This window comes from Rhea pennata, chromosome 28, assembly GCF_028389875.1.
Source record: "Rhea pennata isolate bPtePen1 chromosome 28, bPtePen1.pri, whole genome shotgun sequence".
In the NCBI taxonomy this organism is placed as follows: Eukaryota; Metazoa; Chordata; class Aves; order Rheiformes; family Rheidae; genus Rhea; species Rhea pennata.
This window is the reverse complement of record NC_084690.1, coordinates 5060122-5084370: the sequence shown is the minus strand read 5'-3', so window position 1 is coordinate 5084370 and position 24249 is coordinate 5060122. Positions and strand designations below refer to the sequence as shown.

Below are 24249 nucleotides of genomic sequence, written 5' to 3'. Positions count from 1 at the left end.
AAATCTCACAATGGTCAACATACATGGGAACACTCACCTCTGCAAGTACACTTCAGTTTTGTACTTGTATAGCTTTTAGATAGGCTTATTTTTATATATGCTATTTTCTGGATGGTATTTGGGGATTTCACAGTACACATTGAGTAGGCTGGATTTTCTGGTGAGCGGGGTTTCCTCTGCTGTTGTTGACAGTGGTTCTTTATTCCAATTTTAATTACTGTAGTTATTTCAACTTTTTCAAACAGTTGTTACTTTAATTGTCTTGCAGCAGGAGAGGTGACCTGTTTTGTTTCTCTCACCTGGGAACTAAAGGCTTCACCTTCACAATGGCTCTTCAGACATAGGGAGGGTGAAAATTCTGAGCCTCTCTTTTTTCATTTTCTTAGGTTTTTTGGATACGTAAAACTTCACCTGATAACACCCTATACAGTGCATGAGCTTTACTTCAATATACACTCCAAACAGTCACTTTCAAAGCCATTTCCAAAGTCCAGACAGTTATTGATCCCCCTCATGGAACATAACTACGAAGTCCTTTTTTCAAATTTAAGGTCACCGGAACTTCAGAATACCTTTACGGTAAAGTATTTTAAAGAATGACTCTGGGAGTCCTTATTAATAACCTGCAATTAAATATACAGAGTTCCATAATGCTGGGAAAATAATTCTGTAACTTGAAATCTGATAAGAAAACAGCTATGAGAATTTTAGTGCTTCTGGTCTCCAGTTAGAGCTGAAACAGGATTGGCCTGACTTGACCAGCAGTAAGGTAGATCGCTGGTCTGAAATATATTCTGAAACTCTGGATCAAAATATGCCTGAAGATGGGATAGGAGCATTGTGGAGGTGATGCACTGAGTTCTTGGAGAGTAGGCAAAGAAAAAAATACACCTCTTGCATTGATTGATCTTGCTGTTGACCAATATAGAGTGCAATGATCATAGAGTTTCTCTTCAGAAACAGACCTTGCACCTTAATTTCTTTACTACTGTGCAGGAACACAGGGAGAAAAGGCATTGTTGATTAATTGAACTTCCTGTTCACACTTGCTCAAAATTGATGTTCAGCTGCTTCAAAGATTTTTGGTTGAATGCAAAGGTGGTAAAAGATGGCCTTGAAATTTTGCGTTGAGATCTGTAATAGCTAACACAAAGTTTGTGTATTTCAATGGATGCAGCCAATTGGAACTGAAGTTATACAGGTTCTACAATAAAGGATTTTGATTTGAGTTACTAATTACTGATAAAATTAATAATTCATTGATGTTAATTAGGTAAATTATTGTTAAACTTGTTTCCCTTGAAGAAAAGCAATTAAACATTTTTACCCAGAAATACAGTTCTTGTAAACGTCCATTGCACCAATTTGAATGACTTTCTAAACTAGAGAGCTCAGTTACTGAGAATCATGCACTATAGCATGTTTTGTGTAACCTTGATAAAAACGCTCATCCAGTTAATCAAGACTCTTGAAGGAAGAAATGATTTTTTTTTTCTAGAGTCCTTTTGAAAGATTTTTTTCCAGTCTATGATTAAAGTCTGCCTATCTCTCTAGATATATTATACCCCAACAACAAGAAAGAGGCTTTCAATTTCTAACAGTGTATCTGGTATAGTAAGCTAATTCCTGGTTCCAGGGATTTGTATTTTTACTTGGAAGAATAGAAAGTCTCTTTCAGTCTTGTCTTCTTTAGTTAAAACACATCCAATACTGAAAAAGAAAAATAATGCTTGATAAAGGATAATTTAAAAACTTCAGTTTTTTGTCTGTACAGCTCTGAGTGTGTACTTTCTCTCAAAAATTGCACATTGTGTGACTGTTGTGTGTATATTTCTCTACCTGGCCTTTTTGGAGATACTGTAGCATAGAAGAGTCTTCTGATTTTACCAACCTTAATTCCCACCCCTCCACCCAAAAACCCCAAACCCCTGTAGCTCCTATAACCTCTTGAAACACCATAATAACATTCATTGATCTGAGTTTGTTTTTCATGGTGATATATTTTTTTAAACTTGGTTTTCAGTTTCCTTTAATTACAATAGCACACATAATAACTGCTTCTGTTTGTGTTATGTGTTTTTTTTTTTTTTTTTTTTTTTTTTTTTTTTTGCCTCTTGAAATCTTTAGTCAAGTGTTTAGATTTCAGATTTATGGCACGTGTTACAACGTGGTTTCGGATTTAAGCTTTTGTGATAGAGTTCTCGCAGAAGACTGTCCTTTCCATTGTAAAGCAAGGGCAAAGAACTGTATTTTTGAGAATGAAATGTTGGAAGCTGGTTTTGTGTCTGAAATTCCTAGTGTGTTTTAGTTCAAGAAGTTGATCGTGGATATCTTCCCCAAAACACCAAAGATGGACTGTTTGGTTACAAGTTAACCAAAGTGAAGACTGTGAGCATTATGTCATGAAAAACTGTTTGCCCTAGACTGGATTGCAGCCTTTACAATTGTTCGGTTACTGGCGTCTTTTTCTGAAGCTGGCCTCTCTGCCTATGGAATCAGAATGTGTTGTCTGCAACCAGAGAACCAGTTGGCAAATAGCTTGGAACTGAATTTAAAAATAAAACGTTCGAAGAGGAAAGAAGTCTTGGTTTCATTACTTTATCTGTTGACTTTGTGTTCAGTATCTTACTGTAACTCTGAAGTACAAGGAATCATATAATAGAAACCTTTTTCCTTTTTCAGGTTCTGTAGAAAAGAAGCAACAGAGAAGATCGATTCGAACCCGCTCAGAGTCTGAGAAATCCACTGAAGTTGTGCCAAAGAAGAAGATCAAAAAGGAGCAGGTTGGCTTCCTCCATGTAGAGAGTTAAAATATATTGTATTCATAAATGTTGTGGCTTATATTGGTGCCTTTTTATTTTTCTCCATTTTTCCCCATCGGGTTTCGTTTTGGACTATCCTTCATGAAATCCCCTTGTCAATACCATTGCTGTGACTCTGCTACTGGCATCTTCACAGTATCAGTCAGGCTATGGATAATGGGAACTCAATGATGCAAGACTCCTAATGAACATGCCATGTTTACTTTGAGATTTCTGTTATGAGCAAAGTGATTTTGTTTCAGTAATTTCTTTGATGGAATTGCCACCAGGTTCCTTCCTCTTGCTCTTGGTTTAGCTGCTGGTTTGTATTGAGATTTTGTTTTTCAAATGAAATCAGACTGATTAATTTGACCACTTTTGAGAATGGACTTTTAAGAATGATTTAACTTAAAGATGAATAATTTGACTTTTATGTTGGCAGACATCAGCAAAACAGATCTTCTAGGATATACATTTTTTTTCCTTAAGTAGATCTAACATGTACAGGGCATTCCTTTAATCTGGATATCAGGCAGACAAATGTTGTTGCTTTAATGAAAAAAAAAAAAAAATCTGGGAATGAATAGGAAAGTTGAGCAGATGGATGTACTTTAACATTAAATTCTGAATACGCTTTTTTAACAAGTTTGTCAAAGTTGTTGGTTCTTTTCCTTACATGTACAATTTTCCCTCTGTAAGAGTCTCTCTACTTGAAACCTAGAGTTTTATATAAAAATGTTTCCTTATACAGCTTTTTCCAATGAGCATTTTTGAAAAGGGGCAGTCAGGCTAAAGATTTATATGGGAAGGAGAAAATTTGTTTTTATTTGTTTTATTTATTCTTTGCCCTTTACACTTTATTTTTTGCACTTCATTCATTTCAGAGGTTGAAGGTAGACCTAATTGTTCTTTTGATTTTCTTATTTTTCTTTTTATGCTATAGCATTTCCTTCTGTGTCTAGCAGAAGAATGTTCTAACTTTAAAAAGTTTCTTGCTGAAACTTTAAAGCAACTTAAATGTTGGGCGTAAGATAATCTGACGTCCCTTAAACATCTTGTCATGAGGTGTTGCAACCTCCCTATTTTCAAATGAGTTATTTTATATTTGTAAATATTTCTTAATTTAACAAAGGTATAAGAACCAACAATATGAACTTCATGGATCCCAGTTAGCTTTGCTTATTCTTATATTATGTAGCTAACTAAGACTATGAACATTAAATTGCTTTTCTCAGGAAAAGTATATGACAAAACTTAAACACAAATGCACTGTAATGCGCATAACCTTGAATGTATTAAGTTATATTAAAAAAAAAAAAAAAAAAGTACTAACTTCTTACAATTATGCAACAATATTTGTTACCCAAAGTCAAGTTTTCTTGCAACTGATTCCCAAATTAGTCTGCAACCACTTGGTATAAAATTATAACTGGAAAGAGTACAATTAATGGGAAAAACAAAATGTTAATGCTACTGTTACAGTGAGTAGTAGAGAAATAAAAGTGATTGTTTAGATTTTATATTTGTATTACAAAATGTATCCTATACAAATCCTTCTATTGTATGTTTTTACCTATTGTACAACAAAATAAAATATTTTTTAAAAAAATTATAGAATAATCCTTAAATATTTGCTAAATGTGTTTCTACATGCATATGTAACCTCATTGTTTAAAAAAAAGGAAAAAAGCTTGTAATTCTTAACTTTAAAAACAGGACTTTAGGAAACGACTTTCTTCTATAATTATGATGCAGTCGCCAAATTCTCACATTACATGCACATTGGCAGAACAGTTTCTAAACTTATCCTTCCGATGATATAGGATCAAGAACCTGAAGTGCTTTTGCAAGAACATAAACTTATCTGCTTAAGTTCATACTGACATTGAGTTTCCAGCTGTATAGAGCTCTGCAATGCTCTATACGAAGTCCATATCTCCATCTTTGTGGGCCTTGCAGCACTCTATACAGAGAAAAGGTCTGTGTTCCCAGAAGCTCAAGAGTGCATGCTTGGTGTAAGTGCCTTAAAATGGCAATATGTTAAGTGTCTCACTAACCTGAGTATCATACCTGTTAAGGTAAAACTTGTACTTACATAGGTGTGGGGTTTTACAAAAGCATCAGTGTTGGCTGCCAAAATGAACCCCGCTCCTGCCTGCTGGACACGGATAAAGTTTTCCTGTCATCTTCATGCACAAAGGGAGTAATTGGAAAGGATCTTGCTAGTGAACGTATGGCTGCCTTGTCTCCTGGTATTCAGCATAGACAGCTAGGATTAAATCCCAACAGGACCAGAAGGCTCACACTAAGAAGGGGATGACAGACTACATCTGAGTTCAGATATGCTAATCACTTAAAACCTAAATGTTTTCTTTGTGATACTAGGGAAAAAGGTTCCTCTGTTTTTTAACTATGGATTTTCCTATTCAAACAGGTTGAAATGGTACCACTGACTGCAGTGAAGACAGGATTACAGAAAGGTGAGTTGATTTACTAAAAATAAACTTCGTTAAAATTTGCTGACCCTTTATCATATTTTGTTAATGGCTTTCAGTCCATGTGAACTACAGAGGTCTTAATGTTTCCTGGTGATCGTTATGATAAATACTGATCTTAATTTCTCTTGAGATATGGGGGGTTTTTGGTGTTTGTTTTGAAATGCTAGTTGGGAAAATAGGTGTTAGTTTGGTTTATCCTTCTGGACTCATTTAAAAGAAAAAGAAGAAAAAAATGATGATGCTTTTGCCTTACTATGTGTTAAAGATGAATGATGGAGAGGTAATCTGTTAAAGATTTATATTCTGTGGAGCAGCCTTCTCCAGTTTGTTAGCATGTCCAGAAGTTTCTCCAAAGATCGTCCTAAAGTGATTTTCATTTAACTAGCTTTTCATGGAGAATTAAATTATTATCAAAGTTACAAACTGAATGTTAAGGGTAGCAAATAATTAGAGTTTCAGGCAGTCAGTCATCTTTATTTTTTCTTTGTTTAACAAAAAAGTTCAGAATGTACTTTAGGACTAATTACGGTACATTGTATTAAGGTGCCAGCGAGATTTCAGATTCCTGTAAACCTTTAAAGAAAAGGAGTCGTGCCTCAACTGACGTAGAACTGACTAGCTCAGCTTACAGAGATACATCTGACTCTGACTCAAGAGGACTTAATGATTTACAGGTAAAGGTAGATTGTTTCTCGCAGAGACTTATGTAGCATGTTTAACTGATCAGTGGTATAATAGACTCTTCATTTACATATTGCTAGATCTGTGAGATGTATTTCCTACAAATCTAATGTCTTTAATTGTCTAAAAAAAAAAGAAGTAGTATAATCTTTTTATTTTTTATCCCCCCTATATTGGTATGAAAAAAAGATACTGTCTTCCTTTACAAATTTTGCTTCTCCTTTGCCTGGCAAAACATAGCAGTTTAGATCACTGGCTGATTTTGCTCTCTGGAGTGCTATTAGATTGGGAATTGGGGGGTGCTGCTCTATCTTGGCGTAAGACAGAGGGGTGACTGGAAAGAGTAAAAAGAACATCTTTATTTTCTTGGCTTGTGCAAGTAGAAGATGTGTTAAGATGGCAGCATTTCTTCTATCATTGTAGCAAAGTTCAGTTTTCAAGGAACTTTGACTTTCTTTAACATATTGGCTGGTTTTGTTTGGGTTTTTTCATCAGTCATGACATAATTTTTTTTCACTGTATGACTGTCCTTTGAAAGTGTCTTGGTTTAGAGTGCCTTGAATTTTTTCCTTCTTGTAGGGTAGTTTTGGAAAACGTTCAGACAGTCCGTCTGCTACCGCTGATGCGGATGCTTCTGATGTACAGTCAGTAGACTCTAGCTTATCCAGGAGAGGAACTGGAACAAATAAAAAAGACACTGTTTGTCAGGTAAGCAGTGGTCCTGTAAAGAAATGTGCACTTAAGATGAATTGGTGACCATGCTTGAGCAGGGAGGTTGGACTAGATGATCTCCAGAGGTCCCTTCCAACCTTACCCATTCTGTGAATTGTCTATTTCTGATAGAAATCTGATTTGATACTCTTTTTTCAAATTATACCACTTTATTTTAACCACGTCTCATAATTTGACATCTTAGATGAAGAATCAAAGCTTTTATGATTTTTTTATTTTTTGGGTTTTTATGCTCTAGAGATGATTCCTAAGCCCTTTGACATACCAGAAAGTTCAGATATGTTATCTAATCCATACTGGCTAACCTATACAGAAAAACTAAATGCCATTTTCTCTTCCATTTGAAGATTTGAGATAGTCTTTCAGAACAAGACAGTGAAGTGTTTTGGTAGTTTGGAGAGGAAAATACTGGAATATTCTGATCAATTTCCTGATCGGTAGTAAGGAAGAGCCGTTCTTGCTTTACGGAATTATAAAGAAAGAGGAGTCCAGATGGATCCTCTAGTAACTCTCCTTTCTCTGTCCATTAAAGGATGGACTCACACTGCTAAGGAGAAAAGCTTCAATAACTGTTGTGAGTGTCTCCATCCCATAAATATTATCAGGTTGCCCTGGGACATAGGCTAATTCTCCTGCCTTATCATAGCTCTGAAGAGATTTCAGACAATTTGGGGAGGTGGTTGTGGGTTTTGGGGGTTCTGATGTTGTTGTTTGGCTGATTGGTTTAACATCTGGTAGTCATTTACGTTTAAGTATGTCAGATACCCTTTATTCTCTGACTAGCTGTCTGCTTGTTTAAGATCTGCGAAAGTTCCGGTGAGTCTCTGGTGTCCTGTGAAGGCGAGTGTTGCGGTGTCTTTCATATGGAGTGTCTAGGCCTGAAGTCAATGCCTGATGAGAAGTTCATCTGCATGGAGTGTAAAAATGGTAAATGTGTTCCTGTGTCTGAAAAATGGGGAGGGATTTACTGCTCTTCTGAGGAGCCATATTCTGGTTGGAACAAATTGAGATAGTAAGATCGTAACTTTTGGTTTGGGTTCAGGTTTTTTAATCTCTGAGGCCAAATTGTCATTTTCCACATGACAAGTGCCTCCTGGTAAGACAACAAGTAATACATTGTTCAGGGTATAATCAGAATAAGGGACTTTTTTTTGTTAACGACAGTTATGTAGGTACTTTGAACTATAGTAACTGACTTCCTGCTTTAAGGGAAGGAGTCTATGTTGCTCAAACCAATGTAGCTCTATTCACTTAAGAATTATTTTGCAAGATCTGGATCTCAAAAAACAAAATGACATTTACAATTGTCATCTTTGTTGCTCTTCTTACAAGGAGAACATACATGCTTTGCATGCAAACTTCCTGGCAAAGATGTGAAGCGTTGTTCTGTCAATACGTGCGGTAAATTTTATCATGAGGCCTGTGTTCGCAAGTTTGCCACTGCTCTCTTCGAGTCACGAGGATTCCGTTGCCCGCAGCATTGTTGTACTGCCTGCTCAATGGATAAGGATATTCATAAAGCGAGTAAAGGTGAGAGCACAGCTGGATTTGAACAGTAGGAGGAAACTAAAATACATCCTTTAAATAACAAATAATATAACTCTACCCTCTGTAATGCGGCATGTAGGAAGAAACAAAGGATCATTCTTAATGCTGTCATAAATGTAAATCTAAAAAAACAGGAAAAAGAGCTAGCAGCTTGAAACCTCTTTTTAAGTGTACCTGGGTCTATAATATTTGATTGTCTTTAGTTGCTGAATACCTGGGTTTGATGTAAGTTAAGAGTTAATTATACAAGGTTGAGGAATCTTTTAAAAAAGATACCTGGTAGTAGCCTATGGAACAGTTATTTTTCAGAAGGAAGGAATCCTTTTAGGAGCAAACCAAAACGTGTAAAAACAACAGACTCTACAATAGTTAAAACCATGGTGGGATTTTTTTGTTTTCATCACAGCTTTGAAGTGAAAGTTAACTCTAAAATTCTGTGAAATGATTTTTTAAAGATGTAAATGTCTCTCTTTAATCTAGTACTCTGTTTGGAATAAAAATCAATCTTGCATCTGTCTGTGTGGTGTCTTCTACCATATCCTGATTCCAGGGTGACATGGTGCATTTTTTTGCATTTATATTAAACAGGTCGCATGGTGAGATGTTTCAGATGTCCCATTGCCTATCACTCAGGAGATGGCTGTGTTGCTGCAGGAAGCTTGTTTGTGTCATCCCACATTCTCATCTGTAGTAACCATTCCAAAAGGAATCACTCCTCATCAGCTGTAAATGTAGGCTTTTGTTTCGTTTGTGCAAGAGGTGAGCACATTTGTTTTTTTTTTCCCCCTCTTCTGTTTTATAGTTATTCTATGGTCATTTGTACAGTTTAGTGATTAAAAATGATCTATTTCATAAAAATACCTTTTGGGCATTCTCGTTGGATTTTAGTACTTCCCCTGTTTTTTTTTCCTTTTTCTTTTTTTCTTTCTTTTTTTTTTAAGTATAGTAAACAGTTCTTGTTAGATTTCCACTTGCTGTTTTGACCCTTTAATAATCAGTATTCAGAAACAGCTATAGGTGCTGAGAAGGCATACTTGTGTCGCCAGTGGGGAAAAAGTGAATGCTCTGAGTGTTGTGTTACTTATTCACTGCTTGTTAAGCAGAATGGTATTCCTTCACCACTTAACAATTTAAATAGTTTTAAGTTTTTAAGTCCAAAAGGTAGGATTTACTCATGAGTTAGAAGAATTCATTTTAATTTATAACTACCATCACATTTGATAACTTTGAAAGAAAAATACTTAAAATACCATGTAAACATGTAGTATACTGAGTTTTTCCATATGCTAAAATTCATTTTCTTTCTTCCTTTCCTCTCCTGCCCCCTGATTATTTTTACAGCTCTTAAGGCACTTGACTTCTGTCAGATAACAGGTTGAAAAGTTCTGGGGCATCAGTTGTTTTATTCACACAATGCAAACAAACCTTTTTTTCTCTCAGATAAATCAAAGTGTCATGATTAGGTTTTTGAATAGTAATATATGCATTGCACAGTATATCAAATACTTTGTTGGATATATTCTTTTCAACAGCTTTGAAAAGTCACTAGTAAATGGTGGAAATACCTGATAAATCCTGGATCTGCTTGTGTTCATTCAGTTGGAGGTGTAGTGTCAGAAAGATTGCCTTGAATTTGCAAGAGCAGACTAATAATTTAAAGTCTTTGAGAAGAAAGGGAAAGATGTGTGCCAGAACCATTTTCTGTCTGCCTCTCTCCTTTCTCACTCCCATTTTTCATTTCCAAGTTGCCCAGGAGCCCATCACAGAGGATCAAATTTTAATAAAGGTCTATCCTCGTTAAAAAATGTAACAGTTTTTTCCAGAGAAATGGCATCCAGAAGCTCAGAGGGAAACAGTAAGTTTTAGAATAAGCCTTAGAAAAGCTCCTTGGAATGTGTAAAAAGGTGTTTACAACATGGCACAGTGTTTGCCCTTTTGAGGACTCATTTGAATACTTTGGGACCATCCCCAAACATGATATATGTGAAATGAGTCCCACAACATTACATAAATGTACACATGTGCAAACTTAGGACATTGCCTATGTCTTTATGCTCTTTTATTGCAGGGTTCTAGGTAGCTGTATATATAGTGTTTTGTTTTGATTGGCAGCATTACTGCATGTACAAATGCACAGTTTGAACAGCAAAACCAAGCTGATTGCTGTGTCTTTGAAATAGTTAGCCAAAACTGTGTGACTTAACGTTCTGTTAGAATCTAGATGTTTTGGGCATTCTGTATCAAATGCTAATGCTATCTGAGAAGAACAAATACTTCTCATTCAACAGTAGTGATTTAACTAATATTTACGACCGTGGGGGAAATAAGCTGTTTGTCATCTTAAGCTAGTGTGGAATTACTAAAAAAAAAAAAAAAAAATTCCTGTGGTAGGTAGAAAAATTCCATAATATTTCCAACAGGTTAATTTTTATATTTTTATCTCCGTTTTCTGTGGTTAGTCTGGCATCAAAATCAGTTGTAGGTGTATGACAGACTAGTTTCTGTGAATCTTCCCTGGTTTGAAGGTCAGATTAGAAATTTCTCTTTACACGATCCAACAGTGGCTTTAGTCTGTCTCTGTAAATATTTACATGAAGAATTCTGTATGGTAGGATGCCTCATTCTACTCATATATGAGGTAGGTGATGAGATCTTAGCGATTAGCAAATTCTGCTGATGCAAAAAAAAACCCTAGAATGTCATTAATCTCAATTATGAAAGCAGTGTTTGTACTAAGACATGAATGAAAAGCAATGACAGGCTTCTAGAATTGGGTGTCTCCATAAATATTTTATTTGCTGCCAGTTTAAAAACACACTTGTAAGCTGTAATACTAAACTGTTTTGCAAGATACAAAACAATTACGTTTCTCTGAAGCTGTGCTATTAACCTTGTTATCAGCTGCCAAAGATGTCTGAAGCTGACTTTTAAGATCTGAGTATCCTGATGGTTTTTTGTTCATAGCATAACATTATAACTGTGGGCTATAAATCTGCAGTACTTTGTTATGGATGCTTATGAAGATGAATCTCTTGGGGGTTTTTGTGGGTTTTTTTGGTTTTTGGGTTTTTTTTTTTTTTTTTTTTTTGGTCCAAGTTTGGACTGCTTTCTCTATACCTAAAGGCATAAAATAGAGGCCTCCTACTTCTATTGGGCGGAACCTATTTAAGAACTTTATAGAAAAGTATATCTGCTCTTTGGCATCTATTTTGGCACAGAAATCAGAATTTAGGAATAGGATTCCAAAATTGAATTAAATTATCTGGTAACATAGTAAGGGAATGTTATGCTTGTGGAAGATGCAGACCTGAATTTATTTCTGAAAAATGAATGAATTGCAGAGGAAAATGTTCTCTTTTTTGACAATGTTTTAGAAATTCTATTTAAATCTGGCTTCCTCAAACCAGAAACGGAACTGTACAGAAGTCTGTATTTTCTCCTGACAACATAAGTAGTCTTTGAACCTAAGCGGATGGAATTTCCAGTCCTGTATAATTCATTGAGTCTTAGTTCTGAGAACTTTCAGAGTTACGAACAACTAGCACCGACTGAGTCGTGTATTTTATAGCAACTATGTACTTGTTCTTCTAGAAGGTGTTTGTAGGGTTTATTTCTGTTAGGCATAGCTGGAATCAGGAGCCAGTGTGCTCCACCACAGAAACTTTGTGCGAGGTTTACATTTAGCAAACTCCCCCAGGGTGGGTTGAGCTGAGTGCTCTCTAGTCATACATGGTCAATATGAGGGAAATAAGGTGAGGACAGCTTCTTTGGCCAGAGCACTGAGAATACCTGCTCAGAAAGAAATATGCCACCTAGTATTTAAGAGATACTTGGGCATCTGTATGTGAGAATGGTTGTTTGATAAACTTTAGCAGGTGTTAGAAGGAGAAACTTCTAATGTGGAGTAACGTTTTGGATCTAAGTACAAAGTGGGGAAATGCAGATGTCAGAATATCTGTAGAATAATTAAACTTGCTTATCATCAGATACTTGAAGTGCAGTATATTTTAAGACTTGAATTCACATCCCAAAACATCCTTTGCTGAGCCCTTTCAGGTTCACATAATTGCGTAGGTATAGGTCATACTTGTAAGTTGGTGGTTCTTGTTTTACGAACCCCTTTGAGGACATGCTTTTCACATAGGTGGACACTCCTCTGCTTATACCAGTTTTCTGGGCACCTCAATTCAAAGTTTCTCCTATAGCATTCAGCTCTGTCTCACAAGGGAAAGAATTTGTGGCTATTTTTATAGCTTATCTTTCCTGCTTCTTGGGACTCAATTGCTATGTTGTTCCTTTGAATTATTGGCCATACACTTTTGAGCTATAGCTATGATTCTCTGGCTTTAGGCTGCCTGACTCTTTGGAACAATGTAGAAAGTGTGCTATGATCCAACAATCCTCCTTTTTTGAGGAGAAAGACAAGAGAAAAAGCACAAATGCATAATTTGAAGTGAAAGCAGATGGGAAAATGGACTGTGACGTGCTTGACTGCTGGAAAGTGTTTGATAGTTGTGGAATTGCAGGGTTGGTGGAGCTTTACTTAAATGGGTTAGGGTGGACTTTTCATCTATTCTTTTGCTTCTGATGCCTTGCAAAATCAATGCCTTCCCAATCCCCCCCCCTCTTTTTTTTTCGTAATGCAGTAATAAAGACAAAATGCATACTTTAGGTAAAATCTTAGAGATCAGATTTGTAGCAACCAAGATGGTGAGTTTTTTCAGCTATGTGGAGCCTTGTATACGTCTCTAGTTGGGGCTACAAAGTGAAAAAACAACAGTATTAACTTTGATATAGTGACCGTAATAACTCTTATAATTGGCTTACTTTTTTAATTTGGGAGGGAAGGTGGTTCACACAACAGTAAAATCAAATGCCTTTTTTGTGCTTTTCTATAAATGTACAAATTAAAGCACAATTGAAATTCCACTTAGAAATGGCTTATTCATTGTAGGTTTTTCCAGATACAGCTGAATTTAGTCTCTCCAACACAACTTTTGTGTTAGTAAAGAAACCTTTTCTGTCAGACTTTCCTTTTTCTTCATTTTATCTTTTTTTTCATTCACCCTTTATATATATATGCATTATAGCTGTTCATTTGATTTATTTTATTTTCTCCTTTATGGAATCATGGGTAGTTTCATTGCAACTCATCTCTTTCTGTTTGTTTCGTATAGGGTTGGTAGTGCAGGATCATTCAGACCCCATGTTCAGTTCATATGCCTATAAGTCCCACTACCTACTGAATGAATCAAATCGTGCTGAGTTGATGAAATTACCTATGATTCCTCCTCCTTCGTCAGCTTCCAAAAAGAAATGTGAGAAAGGTAACCAAAATAGTTTCTTTCTCTTTAATTTACTTTCGCTTTTTCTATTATTTCTTTCTTTCTAAATCAAACAAGAAATGTCTGCTTGTCAAGCACCACTTACTGCTTTTAGTGAACTTCACTCATTGATTATTGTGAGCGTGTGTTCATGTTGTTGGCGATTTTTTTATTATAAAAGGGCTTAAAATAATTACTGTCACTAAATTCTCCTTGCCACAGGTTAAATCATTTCATAGCTGACCTGGGTTATTCTGACTTTAGATAAGCTATTTGCAGAACAATACAAAGAGGAGCCAGCTAGAGCTTAATATTGTTGCAGTTCGGTGCTTAACTGAATGATGTAAAAACCAACAGCTGCTTAAATTGATTTTCTGTAAGGAAGAAGAGGTGGTGTTCTGTTTCAAATCTTCTAGGTAGCTTGTGCAAACCCTGAGAGAATAAAGGTTGAACATTGATGGGTATTCTTGCCGTTCCAGAGGAAATTCAAAGATGTAAGAAGGCAGTAAGGTTATGCCTGTGTATGTATCTATTACAGTCATTGGGCCTTGTGTTCCACTTGGATTAGTTTGGGACAGCTGGTGCTCCTTTTTCTCATGTGATTGACTACTAATTTCTTGAAGCAGTGCTTCATATACGAGTGACAGGTTGCTGTCCTGGAAAGAAAAATGTGCAGCTTTAAGATAGAACAGAGTATTTTTCCAGGAGAAGCAGGTTATTTTACACTGATGCAGATAATGCTGTAACATCTCAAAACACCTTATGGAGAGAGACTATTGTCTGTTAAATATATATATATTCAGAGGTAATACTTCAGAGGTAATACTCTGTTCTCCACAGAGATTTGATTCTCAAAGAGTGTTCAGAAATGGTACCTAATTAACCATTCTAAAGTTAGGTTATTTTGAATGCTGCTAGACTGATAGCTTTTAGTAGTTTCTGTAATTCCTGAAAACAAAAATTATTTTGAGCCCTCTGCTTAGCTTGAACAATATCTTATTAATGCATCCTGAGAGCAAAGTTTCTTTTTTTTTTTTTCTTTTTTCTTTTTCTCTTGCTTAGCACTGAAAATTTTGTGTTTTGATTTTTGTTCAGTTTTTGCATCTCTTGGTATTTTACCATGTTGGATATTGTTTCAGTAATTCATACTGGGTCTGTATTTCCTCTGAAATAGTATTTGCAAAAATTATTTTAAAAGTTAAAACTTCATTGTGCATTTTGGGAGCTCTGGAAAGTCCAGATGGTTGAATTTTATTACATTTTTTAGCAGAGGAAATACAGTATTGATTGTGTCACTGATTTGTTTAAGGAATGCTTATTGCAATATACAACAATCAGTTAATGCAATCACATTTTTGAAAGTCTATAGGTGGACAAAATTTTCTGATAAATGTTTGAAAATTACTATTCACACTTCTTTTGATATTGTGGTTAAAATCACATTAAATACTCTCAAATCTCTTCCACTTTTTCAGTCTGGCACCCAAAAACTTGTTGAATTTTTGCACACACACACGTGTATAGATATATTTATATTACCAAGTGCTATTTTAAGAGGTGCTTTGTTTGTTCAGGGTGGCTTATAGATGTACTGTGGCTCTCCGCATTTGTTACGTCTGCCAGAATATAAGCCAGCCAAAATAACTTTTGTCTAAATAAGTGTAAAGTTTAAGAAGTAATCTTAACCACACTGTGATCAGATTTCCTTTGTGTAAAAAGGGAACTTTTGGGATGGGGAGAGCTCTTGTGTGGTGTCTCATTCTGCATTAGATAATTGAATTTACAGTGCTCAGACAGGTAAACTTTTCAAAGAATAAACACAGATGGATTATTACATTAAAAAAAAATTATAACATTGTTGGTACAGAAAAGCATTGATCAACCTATAGGCTGTGGCTTTTTTTAATGCACACTAACTGATTGCTAAGGGATTCGGTCCTAACAATGTTGATTTTAAAAAGTGTTCCCTGAAATTCAGTTCTTTATCAGTTATTGTTGGCCATCACCAAACTACATAAAAGCTAACACTGCTGCTTTCACGTGCAGTACTTCCTTTGGGAATGTTGATTCTAGTGCCAACTGATCTCATGTTTAAAAAATTAATTTCCTCTTTTGTATTCATCTTTGATGCAGTCAAGAGTCACAGCTTAAACATTAGATAAGTGCACTGTGCAGTCTTTTTTTAATCCAGCATTGTAAGTTTGACTTGATCCCTTTCTTTTGCCATTTGTTTGCTGTGAGGCAGATCAAAGCATAGAATGTGTAACTTAAAATTAATATCAATTGCTATGCAGAGGGGAAAGAAAGTCCTTACTTCTATAAACCAAGCAGGATTTCTTTGTTTAAAGGTGGAAAACTATTGTGCTGTGAATCCTGCCCAGCTTCCTTTCACCCTGAGTGTCTCAACATTGACATGCCTGAAGGTTGCTGGAATTGCAATGACTGTAAAGCTGGCAAGAAACTACATTACAAGCAGATTGTTTGGGTCAAGCTTGGAAATTACAGGCAAGTTCACTGTCTTTTTTTGTTGACGCTTTGGACAGTTTTAAAGTACTGTATAAAATACCATGAAAATAACTCAAAGCAGCTCAGTCCTAGTAAACAGGAACTGGAAATATACTAATTTGCTAATGTAGCATCAGACATTGATGTTACCTTTTAAATTAAATTCTTCTATTTTTTCCAGGTATTGCTGGATCCTTGAATGCACTTACATTGGCTCTGTAGAGTGTGGTAGTGATACAGAAAATCAGAGTGCCTTACAGAATCAAGGTGTTCTGGCTTATGTTTGCTGTTAGTCACTTGCAGGAATGCATTTGTAGATGGTCTTAGGAATCCAGTCCTGTACCGTATGTGTTTCTATAAGACTTTTCCAAAATTTTAAATCAGAACTTTGAGAATGAAGTATTTTTTGTTTTGCAGGGTGCTTCACAGGTATTGGCAAAGGGAGCCTTGAATGCATAAGAGTAGAGGTTTTTTTAGAAAGGAAAAGTAGCTTTTACTTTGCAACTCAGGCAGATTCAGAAGCCAAGACTTTTTCCTGTGGTTCACAGAACTTAGATTTTTTTACTTCTTTTCTACTTTTTCAGGTGGTGGCCAGCAGAGATCTGCAATCCCAGGTCTGTGCCTCTCAACATACAGGGCCTCAAACATGATATCGGGGACTTCCCAGTATTTTTCTTTGGTTCACATGACTACTATTGGGTACACCAGGGCAGAGTTTTCCCTTATGTTGAAGGAGATAAAAGCTTTGCTGAGGGGCAAACTAGTATTAACAAGACCTTCAAGAAAGGTAAAATCAAACAAAGTTTACAGTGGTTTATGACAAAAGTTCCACGTGTTTGTGTCTCCATCACCACTTAACCTGCATGGGAATATTATGTGACTAGTGTTCTGTGTTCACGTAATACTGCAAACGTTGTGTAGATCCCTAGACTGCAGATAAAAATATTTTTCTTTAAGTACCTTCTTGTTATGTATTGTTGCGGACAAGTTCAGTTCTTCCACAAATTGGGAAATGTTAAGACAGAGCTTGGTCTCTGATGCATGGGTTCATCATTCAGTATCTCAGTATCTACTGAGAAGTGCTTGACTGGAGATAATTTCATGATATACTGCAATAAGTCATTTTTAGCTTGTGTTTTGCTCATAGAGTTCTATTCCTAGCTCTTTTTAAAATACATTTAAATACATACATGTACATATTTGATTAACAGTAGCTGTTGCTAATTACTTCCTATTTTGAACTCCCTTGCACAGCACTTGAAGAAGCAGCAAAACGCTTCCAGGAGCTGAAAGCACAAAGAGAAAGTAAGGAAGCATTAGAAATTGAAAGGAATTCAAGAAAACCTCCACCTTATAAACATATTAAAGTAAGTTAAATTTTTTCTTTTTCTTTTAATTCTGCACGTGAGTAAGCTGTGTATTTAAACAAGCAAAATTTATGATAATTTCAGCTTAAGGAAACACAAAAATCATTTTTCTTTCTTTTGTTCTACCTTACCTGGAAACATTCTTTTAGCAGAGGATCAGTGAAAGACTTACAGTTGAATGTCAGTTCTACTTAAGATAAGGAGTTTTGACTGCACGTTGGTGTTGTCTATCTTAAATAAAAATACTGGCTGTTACAACTTTTGTTAACACTGAACTCAACACTGGTATGAATGCTGGTTGCTCAGCCTACTGTAGAGTGTAATTTTTGGCAGCAATTTTGGGTGTGTAGGTCTAGATGTTCACTTAAATGTTTTTAATTTTAGTTGAAAGAAGTCCCAGTGATGCATCTGGTAAACTTTGTGTGCTTTGAAAAAGTCATTATACCGGTAACTGTATTGGAGAGTGAGTCATACTATATTGTCTGGAGTCATGCATTTTATCTGATGGTCTTCACTTATGTGACCTATTACTGGCTTCTCTGAACACCATGTGCCCCTGATTAAGAACAACTGAGTGGCAGCAGATGCTTCCTGTAAAAGTTCATGCATGTAGGTTGCAGATGTGGATTGTAGATGCTTCTAGATTGCAGAAAAGTACATTTGTTGTGACACACTATCCTACAAAAGGGATTTAGTGGAAAAACAGCTATGTAATAATTACTTGCCCTCTTGAGTCAAATCATGATAGGCCTCAGATAAAGCTGTTTCATGTTCTATGTACGTTGTCTTCATCATCTATTCTTTTCTCTTTGTCCTGCAGTCCAACAAAGTAATAGGAAAGGTTCAGATTCAGGTAGCTGATCTGTCTGAAATCCCTCGCTGTAACTGCAAGCCATCTGATGAGAATCCGTGTGGCCTAGAATCAGAGTGTCTGAACAGGATGCTACAGTATGAGTGCCATCCGCAGGTTTGCCCAGCAGGAGAGCGATGTCAAAACCAGTGTTTCACCAAAAGACTTTACCCTGATGCTGAAATCATAAAAACTGATCGACGTGGATGGGGTCTCAGGACAAAAAGGAACATTAAAAAGGTAGAATTGCAAAGGACAAATGCTGTGTTAGTCACTAGCATGATTGTATTTATGAGAACGCTGCAAGTTCGTGTACCTTAAGTGAATGCATACAAAAATACCAGCACTTTCAAGCCAGTGTTTTATATTAAAAAGATAAGAAACTTTTGTAAGTGAAGCAGTAATAGTGAAATCTGCTTAGCTGATTTGGCAGAAGTGTTTTAACTGGTACTTACTCATAAGTTTCAGTTGATTGTAAATTTGTGAATGTTGATGGAAGGGAAGAGTTGACTCTCTCATGCTTCTAGAAGGAAAGAGCATGCATATGTTTTCTCACTGACTGTTGGAAAAGATGGGAGAGCAGTCTGGAAAACATAATGGTTATTTCTTTGCCTAAATAAGGGTATGGAAGATGGTTAAATCTTAGAGCGGTGGCAAAATAAGTTGCCTATTTTTTTCTTCCCCTCATCCTTATCATAAGCATAGCAAATAACAGTCACAAGATGCAAGAGAAACTCAAAAGGGTGGGTGGAGGGCAGCTTGGAGAGCCTCTTTTCAGGAGGTTATTCTTAAGTCTTTCCTTTGCCTTTTCTTTTTAAGATGTTACACGGTAACATGCTCACTGCATTTTCCCAGTAGCCAATTGTTCAGAGTGGGAGGGGTTGCAGTATTACTCTTACAGACATCTGGTAACAAGGCAGCTATCTCACCCTTCTTGGCGTTCAACTCTTCAGCCTGGATTTATTTTGGAAGAACTCACAGGGGATTAATGAAAGGCTTGAGGTGATCGGGCTGCATTGGACAACAAACTTTAAAGGTTCTTAAAGTTCAAGAAGGCAGAGAAGAATAATGAAGATACAGAGATTTCTGTTGGTGGAAGTGATGCTGCTGTTATAACAAAAAGCAGCAAGGACTGATTAGCCTCGGGAAATATTGAGGACTTTGGAATAAATGTTAGAATGGTTGGCATCTTTTAAAGAATGCTAGTGGATTAGATCAGAGTGAGGTGGGGGAACGGGAATACTTTTGCCTGACTGTCAAAAAGTCATTGGATACGGATCATTTTGGTTTTCCTTTACGCTGTATCGCTGCACTGTATTCCTGGGGATACCAGTCTGGGATTCAGGTGGGATTTGCGACAGTTGATATGGAAAAACAAAATCTTACACTTGCATATCTAAGTGTGAGAATCCTCTTCTAACTGGATTGCAGTCTTGCTGTACTTCGAGGCAAGCATGAGGATGATGGGCCTGGAATTCACGTCTGCTTTAACTTGCCAGGCAGAGGATTGGATCTGATGGACGGATGTGTGTTTTGCTCTTACTCATGCAGGCTTCGTTGTTTCTGAACAAGGAGATGGCTGAGCACACCTGAAAAGTGGAAGATGCAGCTATGGCCACTGATGGAATTGGACAATTTAAGACTTCAAGACACATTGTTTTTGTCATTTGACACACATCCTCAAGAATCTGCTCTAGAGAACTCTCTTGTTTTTGGTTGCCTTCCTATTTTCTTCAGTTTGAATTTACACTCATTTTAATAGGAAAAATATCCTGGAGCTTCTCATCATGAAGACGCATCACACAGTTTTGGTGGACTTTAACTTGATGTAAGGATTACACTGCACTTCTCTATAGAAAGAAACTGGCTGCTCTCCAGACTGGAAATTCTGCTGTGACATTTTGGATTGGATAATCACTATTGGATGATGTGTTTAGCTTCAAATGTAATTAGAATGTATAGATAAAAGCAAAGAGATTCTGAACTGATTCTTAAATCTTGAAGTGATGTGACGTTTATATATTATGCATAGGTGGCATGTAGGATAATCCACTAAAGAGGTCTTGAAAGGTCAAGATGAAAGCTTTAGGTACATGTATAGTAATTTCAACTGTGAATTCTTTGCTTTTGTCCATTTTCATTAGATATCTACCTCCTTGACTTTGTTTAGAAATGTATTTAACAATCTCTGGAAATCTGACATAGAGAAACGTTATGTAGCAGTTCAAATGACAATTGTACATTTATGAAGATTGATACGGGAGGTGTATTATCAAATCAGTTTCAGAGAGGATTCTGTATTAACCACCAATTCAGTTATAAGTGGAAGCCCTTGACTGCATTTGGGACTTTAATCTATGCATACCTAACTAGCTTATCAACAAGTAACCAGAAGAAATAATAATGGGTAGAAAATCTGTGTTTAAGAACCTTTTAATACACTATGATTACTTCTATCTCAAATACATGGTAAATCTTTATAGCAGATTTTGTTTTTTTATGGTAGAGTTCCTGTGAATTTAACATGCGAATTACAGAAATGCATTTGTGTCCCATAGGAGCTTTGCTAAAAATGCTCCGTAATTCTGTTGTGTTGTCCAGGAGTTCCCAAATACATAGGCTAAACAGAAAGCAGAAAGGAACTTGGTGGTGACAAAGGGGTTTTTTGTTTTTTTGGGGGGGAGGGAGGTGTCCAGGCTAAGATTTTCAGAAGCATCCAAGTGACTTGGTCCAAGTGAATGTGCTTTAGATAGGATTCAGGTTATTTAAAAACCTTAGGTCAGTCTTAATGAATGCTGGGCTTCTGAGATATTTAGGTACCTCTTGCAGACATCACCCCAACTGCCTGATTTCAACTTCCACCCCTTCCATTTACTGTTTTCTTTTGTGTTTGTGACATCCATGAACATGATCAAGCAAAGACAGACATTGCTCTCTGGAGCCCTTCAGCGTCCTTCAGAGGATCTGAGTGCTGTGAGCTTGCCTGGGCATCTGTCCCTGAGCATGGCTAACAGTATAGCGCTGGTTACCATATTGTACTGTATTTTGTGAGAGTTGTTCTTGAAATACAAGGTGCTTGTTGGACACTTGAATTTGAGTGTATCAAGTAGCTATTTTTTACAGTGTTTTTACCTGTCAACAACTGACTGTCTTGATAAAGTGATGCTCAGCGTACTGAGTATTTACCCCCTTGTATCAAGGTATCGTCATGTCCCAGCTATTCTAAATTCCATTATGTAGGAGTTGGGAACACACTGTTGGCCTGAAGGCCTACTTTTAAACATGATTTTAGTGATTAATTTTTTAAGTCAGTTTTTGTATAATCTGTGTTTCATTAATAAGCTTTGGAAACCCTGCAGTAACAAAGTTTTATTGACTATTAAAAGTCCTAATAAAAGTGAACTGTTGAATACTATATAGTGAAAATATTTGCCATTGTAAGAGTTTCTGTTGTCTTAGGATTCTATAAGTATTTTCACGTTATCCTTTTTAAAGCATGAGACTTGAGTCGTATCTGGCAGTTCACTAGAATCCTTTTATGTAGCGCCTTAAGCTGCTATTGAATGTAGAAACAGTGGTGCTTCCAGTGCTCCCTTTTTACCTTTGAGTTGGTTATTGCTTAGGCAGTAAGTACCCATTGTGCACATCTACTTAATTACATATTACCTATTAGATGCAAGAAGTTTAATGGTTTTTTGAGTATTATAGTAAACAAGTACGTTATTTTCTGTGCTGCTTCCCTTTATCTGTAGTCATAAGAAGTAGTACGTATGGATTTTTAGGTTTTTTTCCCTCTATTTTTCAGGGTGAATTTGTGAACGAATATGTTGGTGAGCTAATAGATGAAGAAGAGTGCAGGTTGCGAATCAAACGTGCGCATGAAAACAGTGTAACCAATTTTTATATGTTAACTGTTACAAAGGTAAATATTACATCTCTGTCCGGTATGAATTGTGTTTATGGTTGAAAGTAGGTAGAAAATGTTAACTGAATCATCATTCCATATTTGAAATGTTGTACTTCAATCTGAGACATTTTGCCTTAACTAGACCACGAGTTGGTCCAGTTGAATTGAAGTCTTCTGTTTATAGAGTGCATACTTACAGATTTATTTTGTCTCAGTTTTGATGTAGTTGGGCTAATTTTTTGTGGGGTGGAGAAATTAATTTTTATGGCTTATTTAATGCATAGTGCTTTTGCAGAGCTCTTGCAGTGGAACATAGGCAGCTGTTAAAAGCTTATGGCAAAGCCAACTTATTTCCAGCTCACAGTCAGATATTGGCGGGAGGATAACATCTTTGTGTCTCTTGAGCGGGATGGTTGAAGAGATTGAATTGGAAGCGTATATCTCATGTTACTCATTCCATGCCTATTTCATTTCTGCAAGCACAAGTATTCAGGCACTTTTTATTAAGATATACTCTGTAGGGAAAGCTTATCACTTTTAACTAATGGAAAATAAGCATATTTTTTGCTGCCCTAGACATAAATAATCTCTTGTTAGTGGGAAACTTTTTTTGTTGTCAGTACTAACCATGTGTTTATTGTTCTATTTGAAGGATCGAATAATAGATGCTGGCCCAAAGGGGAATTACTCTCGTTTTATGAACCACAGCTGTAATCCAAACTGTGAAACGCAGAAATGGACAGTGAATGGTGACATTAGAGTCGGACTTTTTGCTCTTTGTGATATTCCTGCAGGTAAAAAGATGGCACTGTTTTGCACAATTACTTTTGTCTTAAAATGGCAGTTCCCAACTTACCTTTTTTTTTTTCCTTCTCTGAAGTTACTTAATGACAGTGACATTTACAGGAACCTTTTCATTCGTTGATGTGGAGACAAATATTTGTAAGTTCTAGTTTCAGCAAGAATCACAATTTGAAGTAGCTTGAAAAGGAAAACTGCTGTTAAAAAAAATTGAGGGGTTTGCTGCAAAGTACAGTGTTAACAGTTTATCATGTAAGCTGATTTCATTTCATATGGCAGTGATCCTTTCACCAACATTGATCTGATGTGGTATAATCTTTCTGCATTGCATGTTTTACCCGGTCTACTGTTCAAACTGAGACTGTATGATAGAATAGCTGCTATCTACATCTGATCTACAAAGAACCTGGTACATGTAAGGCTGTGCTGATGCTCACCTAAAAAAGCCAAGAGCAAAAGGGAAACTTGTCCCATGCTGAAAAGAGTAACTTAAATTTGTCACATACAAAAAATACTGACACAGCATGTGAAAAGAATTGTTACCATAATGTGGTCTGCAATGATAAAAGGAAATACAATCTCAATACTGGGTTCACGAATAGAAATATGAGTAAAGATTCGTCTTTTAGTTGATCCTGCTTTGAGGAAGGGATTTGGACTAGATGATCTCCCGTGGTCCTTTCCAACCTCACCGACTCTGTGATTCTCTAGCCCTGTAATTGTCTGAATTACCATTCATTGTGATTATAAAACAAAAATGAGTAGTATTTTCCTCAGAATTTGGCTAAATGTATAATCTGTCCCTATTCTAAAAACTGCTCAAGGTTGCTTTTCGCAAGACCCTTTCTCTCTCAACGTTTTTGAAATCAATGTAGCATTTCAAGCTAGAGCTTTTAAAAACATACAGCTGCTAATTTCACACAGACTGTCAAGAGAGAAACTAATGACACATCATTGCCACAAGCCTGTCTTTTGTCTATATCTGTGTGGATGAATTGTTTTTCTTTACATTTTAGGAATGGAGTTAACATTTAATTATAATTTGGATTGCCTGGGCAATGGTAGGACTGAATGTCATTGTGGAGCAGAAAACTGCAGTGGCTTTCTAGGAGTGCGCCCAAAGGTACATGGATGAAAATTGAAGCTACTTCTCCTAAATCTAGGTATCTAGAGAGGAGGGCAGAGAGAGGTCTTTGTTTTGTTTAACTTTTTACCTTAATCTGAAGGTGCCCTCC

At 36.3% G+C, this 24249-nt stretch overlaps 1 protein-coding gene across 10 annotated transcripts in view; it reads left to right on the top strand.

The window, feature by feature from the left end:
• NSD3 (nuclear receptor binding SET domain protein 3) overlaps positions 1-24249 on the top strand; it is a 53554-nt gene that overhangs the window by 21616 nt on the left and 7689 nt on the right. For 4 of the 10 annotated variants that reach the window (XR_009960947.1, XM_062596959.1, XM_062596957.1 and 1 more), the window contains 15 exons: positions 2683-2783; positions 5236-5281; positions 5843-5973; positions 6560-6688; positions 7513-7639; positions 8045-8242; positions 8849-9019; positions 13438-13587; positions 15933-16089; positions 16674-16876; positions 17344-17456; positions 18277-18546; positions 22112-22228; positions 22866-23007; positions 24031-24137. Coding sequence is in view for 8 of the 10 variants with exons in the window: in XM_062596959.1 (XP_062452943.1) it covers positions 2683-2783; positions 5236-5281; positions 5843-5973; positions 6560-6688; positions 7513-7639; positions 8045-8242; positions 8849-9019; positions 13438-13587; positions 15933-16089; positions 16674-16876; positions 17344-17456; positions 18277-18546; positions 22112-22228; positions 22866-23007; positions 24031-24137 (2162 nt within the window). In the remaining 2 variants the exon portion in view is untranslated. Of the gene's footprint in view, positions 1-2682; positions 2784-5235; positions 5282-5842; positions 5974-6559; positions 6689-7512; positions 7640-8044; positions 8243-8848; positions 9020-13437; positions 13588-15932; positions 16090-16673; positions 16877-17343; positions 17457-18276; positions 18547-19737; positions 20796-22111; positions 22229-22865; positions 23008-24030; positions 24178-24249 lie in introns of those variants that run through there. The other 6 variants (XM_062596960.1, XM_062596961.1, XR_009960948.1 and 3 more) reach the window with 6 other exon arrangements.